At 36.3% G+C, this 5,141-nt stretch overlaps 1 protein-coding gene across 1 annotated transcript; it reads left to right on the forward strand.

The window, feature by feature from the left end:
* Window positions 1-849: 849 nt before the first annotated feature.
* LOC143236297 (histamine H1 receptor-like) lies at window positions 850-2,601 on the forward strand. The gene has a single exon (XM_076474567.1). The coding sequence runs from the start codon at window positions 955-957 to the stop codon at window positions 2,599-2,601; it is 1,647 nt and encodes a 548-aa protein (XP_076330682.1). The 5' UTR covers window positions 850-954.
* Window positions 2,602-5,141: the final 2,540 nt, after the last annotated feature.

The following is a 5,141-nucleotide window of genomic DNA, read 5'->3' on the forward strand; positions in this document are numbered from 1 at the left end:
TATCCATTCCAAAGTTAAAATACCACCAGCATCTTTTCATATACAGTATCATTACCGGCTACATAGCACTGGAAATGAGACACTTACAACACTACACAGAGAAATAAACTATTCCCGGAAAGTCCGATGACCTCTATGACGTTACCAAACTAAATCTTTATATATCACTCGTTCAATTATGCTGAGCATTCCCCGATTTTCCCTGAAGAAGAAAGGTCCATCTTTCGAAAATTCTCGGGTTATAAGGGTTTCTATTCCAGTTTTATCAAGACTTCTTGGACCTACGTGTTTTTAGCACATCTTGAATACGGAAAGCTACTTGATGGCTATCTGCAATACCTGTACCTAATTTTTAACTTATAGGCGAGAGGACAGGTAGGCTTTTATACTACTTTAGTCGAATAATGGAATTTAAGTGTCACTCTTATAGAGCAACCTGGAATGGATTGGAGTTTAGGCCACTTGACTTGCAATATGGATGGAGTTTAGGCCACTTGATTTGCAATATACTGGTCGCATGATCGAAACACACTGTTGATCATGCTCGCCTTTTTAGCTGTATGAGTATTACAATGTTATGGTCAACCCTATTATTCGTTGGTAAAAAGCGGCTCTACAATTAGCGGTAGATAAAATTGGCTAGCTGTTTTACCTCTAGTCTATGATTCTCAAATTAGAGATGGTGGACGCAAATAGTTTTTGTGTAGTTTTGGTTTAAAAAAATCAACAAACAACAATTCATCTTATGGTCCCAAACTGAAAAGGACAATTTATTTAGACAACAGGACGCCAACCTCGGACCATCAGATGCATAATAGCTCAGCATTTTAACTACTAAATCACATCGCTTACTAGTTTAGTAAAAGTTGTATTAGTTGTACCATAACTTCTATTTGGTAAACTGCTTCTTGTTCACTGACTTTTTCTTTCTTCCAGGTAAGTAACATCTTTATCATGAGCCTGGCGATAGCGGACCTCACTGTGGGGATGATAGTCATGCCAATCAGCTCGGCGTACGCTATAACCGGAGATTGGATGTTTGGTATCGTGGTGTGCCAGTTCTGGCTCTCAGTGGACTACACTGCCAGCACAGCCTCCATCTTAAATTTGTTTATTCTTAGTTTGGACCGCTATTGGTCTATTCGTTCTCCATTAAAATACTTGCGGAAACGAACTAAAAAGAGGGCACTTATAATGATTGGGGTCGTGTGGTTGTTGTCGGCGATGTGGATCGTCCCGATCATTGGCTGGCACTACTGGTATAATGGTGGTGTTCGAAAACAGCCTGGCGATGTCTGTGAAACAGAGTTCGCCGATAACGTTCTCTTCAAGTTGTCTACGTCTACCGCTAATTTCTACGTCCCGATTATCTTGATGATATGTCTGTATGCGAAAATATTCCACGAGATAAAGAAGCGAAGTAAGTTTGAAGTTGGACAATGTAACACTAAGGGATCACAGGATGATAATAAAATATGCGCAGAAGAAAACATTAAGGTTTCCGAGAGACGGATGAGGAGCACCCAATGGAGAAATGGCGAGGAGAGAAGACAAACTTGTCAAAAACAGCTTCATATTTCATTTGATGATGGATATGAAGATATGAAAGCTGTTAATAGGAGGACGGAACTATCACGTTCTCCAAGCGGTGAATTGATGCAGGCAACGTGTTCGAGAACTGGAGTTGAAAATTCTGGAATCAGAAGAGCTTGTATCCGAACAACAAGCAGAGATTCCGATACCAACCCATCCTTTCACAACTTGACGGTGGCGTCTGTTCCGTCGCCAGATTTATTCAACAGAAATTTAAACCCCTCCTTTTATAACCAGAAGTATGATGACGTCACAGGGAAGACTGACATCTTGCCTGCCAGTGGAGCTGAGACATTATTGTTGAGAGGTGTTGTAAGCAAAAACTATGCTGCTACTGGTACTACTGACGTTATGAGAGACAGCAATTTAAAGGACAGCAGAGAAAATGTTTCAGGGAAAAATATCAAACTGTGTCAATTGAAATTCCAAAAATCCTCCAAAAATTGCCTAAAGTCTAAGAAAAGAAAAAATAAACAGTCTTTAGAATTGATCGAATTATATCCTTCTCGTGAAACGCGCAGATCTGACTCTGCTAGATACATAGATGGTTCTGAATTACAAGACCGCAAAGGCCAGAGATCGTTAAGACAATATGACCCTGTCCCATCTCGGCCTGTTACCCGCTCGAGCTTCAGACCGGGCACTCGACTCATACCAAACATAACAACCGCATTACGCATGCGTGTGACTAGGAAGAGCATGGCTTCAAATCTACGTCAAGAGAAGAAGGCAGCTCGTCAGTTGGGGGTCATAATGGGGGCTTTTGTCTTGTGTTGGCTGCCCTATATCATAACTTTTATTGTCACCGCATATTGTGATGACTGTATAGACCCTAAGATCCACACTGCTACGATTTGGTTAGGCTACTTAAATTCCACTATCAACCCTTTTCTCTACGCTTTGTGTAATGACAACTTCAAGAGGGCCTTTAAAAATATGTTCCACAGAGGTTCAAGAAACTCGATGTTTTTTCCTGCAAACACTAAGCCTGACCACTTATTTGCCTAGCTTTATCCTTCCAAGAATTGGTATTGTGATAAGGTTACTTTATATACGTGTTGATATTTGAATGAATTAAAAATCAATATTGTAACAGTCACAAGTTTTAAACGTGTAACTTTTTCTCAAATGAACCAATCTTAGTGAGAATCTCCATCGAAAAATGATCCTCTAAGAAGTTGTTTCCTTACTAAGATGCATATCACTAAAAAATATTTTTTCTAAATTTAACAAACTCACAACATTTAGTGGAATTCTCACAAACGGCCGTTTTCTACGTCTTATTTCATTTGTGATATGTTAATTTCCTCATATGTGATAGTCTTTTACACGGCTCGTTACAATAATCTTTCCTCGCTTACTTGATTTAACCACTAAATGTTAGAATATATTACTAAATCTTAAAACTGTCCTTATAACTAAAAACCAAAATATTTGTTTGTGCGTTTTTATTCAACAAATATGAAAAACCACGTACAGCATATCAGGACTATTTGAGTGCCAAATTCACTCAGAATATCATTATGAACATTCCAATAACAAAAACATTTTGAATACTAACTTCACTTGAAGTCATTTCAATTGACATAACTAAGCAATACAGAGTATTCTTTATAAGTAAGTTCACTCAGATAACCACCACAACAAGCTTATTGCACGATTGAGGTCATGCATACGTTTTATTGACGGCACGACAATACAAATTGCAATGTTAAGCGTCCCTCATGTGACGTCTTTGCAGTGTCTAATGTCTAACTGACAGACATATTCACCCAGAAAAGAACTAAGATTAACAAATAAGAGAAATAAAGTATTATTGGTGCCCAATTAATTATAACTTGTTCTGACTAAAAGTGGACCTTAAAATTCTCTTCAGTTTAAATTCTTTACCGAATATCTGGAAATCAATATTCAAGACATAAGGTTTAATTAACATTTTTAACGTAAATTTTTAGTGCATCTTAGATTATGTTTCATTATGCTATTTTGATTAATAACATAGGCCTGCAATGGTTTTAATGTCTTGGAATTTTTATATGTTGTCATGTGATTCCTGTACATGGAATCCGAAAATAATATTCGTTTTCTTCTACCAAGTATTGATTTTTCACAAAACTGTCATATGTACATTTATATAAGTGAATCACTTTTACTGAACTAAATTCACATTTTGTTATGCTTAAAATGTTGACAATTACTGGCTATAGATTTTTTTAGTCCAATCGCGACGTGAGACTCTTATTGGTCGTTCTAGAACCCAAAAAAAACACCGCTAGTATATAAGCGGTTAACAGACCGCATAGCGTGTCATTTCTAGATAATCGTATTTGTTTATGCATACTTTTTGACATTATAGTTTTCTTAATAATACTATGTATTCGTCGCCATGGAAACAAGAGGTTGTGTGAATGACCCAAATATGTTGTATTATATGTATGTAAAAACGGCTGGTTTGAGTTGAGAAATTTTTTTATTCAGAGGAGCGAACAACGTTTCGACCTTCTTCGGTCATCGTCTGCATAAAAAGTTTTCTCAACCTAAACCAGCCATTTTTACACATATATTGTTTCTCTACCAGTGAGTTTTTTTGTCATCACTGATGTTGTATTGTATTTGTGGCGAGTTTGTTGTAAATTTGTCTGAAGTAAGAGTTTTTGTTTCTTCTCGATTTATAAAAAAAATTTTACGTGATAGAAAACACTAAACTAGAAATCTGAATAGCTTAGTTATTGAAACAATTCGTTATTAAAGCCAAAACAACTTTTATGAAGTTTAAAGTTGCAGGCCTGTGTAATCATTTATGATGATTTTTAGCTTAAATTTTTCTTTTGTTTTTGAATTTTTCGCGTGAAGTTATATAAATATTATTTGTTCAGAATTTTGATGTGATGGACTGGAGGTAAAATAATTAGTAACACCAACCGCTAACACCTAGGATATTCACGACTGGCCCAATAATAGGATATGACTGTTAATTTTTTAGTGTGGCGGGTTTTTTGCGTCAATGAGGATTTGAATTGTGAACACTTGAATTCACATGCCCAGAACGCCAATAAATACGTACTGTTGACATCACGACACAAAATATCACATCTTCACTGTTACACGTTCTTACAAAACATCTCAGTAAGGTATTTTGGCAACATGAAAGAAATGGAGAAAATTAATTAAACATCACTTAGAAATATGATAATAAGTTTGAGACAAAGAAACGTTATGATGGTTCGTGACATTAACCTTACTTTAGGGTAATTCAGAGTACAGTTCACCCAGTTCTAGTAGCAATATCTGATTTAAGAGGGCGGCAACGCAACAGTAATACGGTTAAATTCCCCCTAGTAATTTGATTTGTTTAGAAATGAAAGGTGGGTGGGTTCTTCAGTAACCTTCTTTCAATGAAAATCGAGAATATTATGACCAATCAAATTAGGTTCTAGGTCAAACCATTCATGGACGTTTGGTTAGCTGAAAATCATCTTCACATAATAATGTGACATTAATAATTGTGGTATGATTTATTCATCTAAAAGTCTGTAAATACTATTGGT

Source organism: Tachypleus tridentatus, chromosome 13 (genome assembly GCF_004210375.1).
Source record: "Tachypleus tridentatus isolate NWPU-2018 chromosome 13, ASM421037v1, whole genome shotgun sequence".
NCBI classification, from domain to species: domain Eukaryota; kingdom Metazoa; phylum Arthropoda; class Merostomata; order Xiphosura; family Limulidae; genus Tachypleus; species Tachypleus tridentatus.

What these genes read in the sequence shown, in the direction of transcription:
- LOC143236297 (XM_076474567.1), top strand. Translation starts at nt 955, where the DNA reads ATGAGCCTGGCGATAGCGGACCTCACTGTGGGGATGATAGTCATGCCA.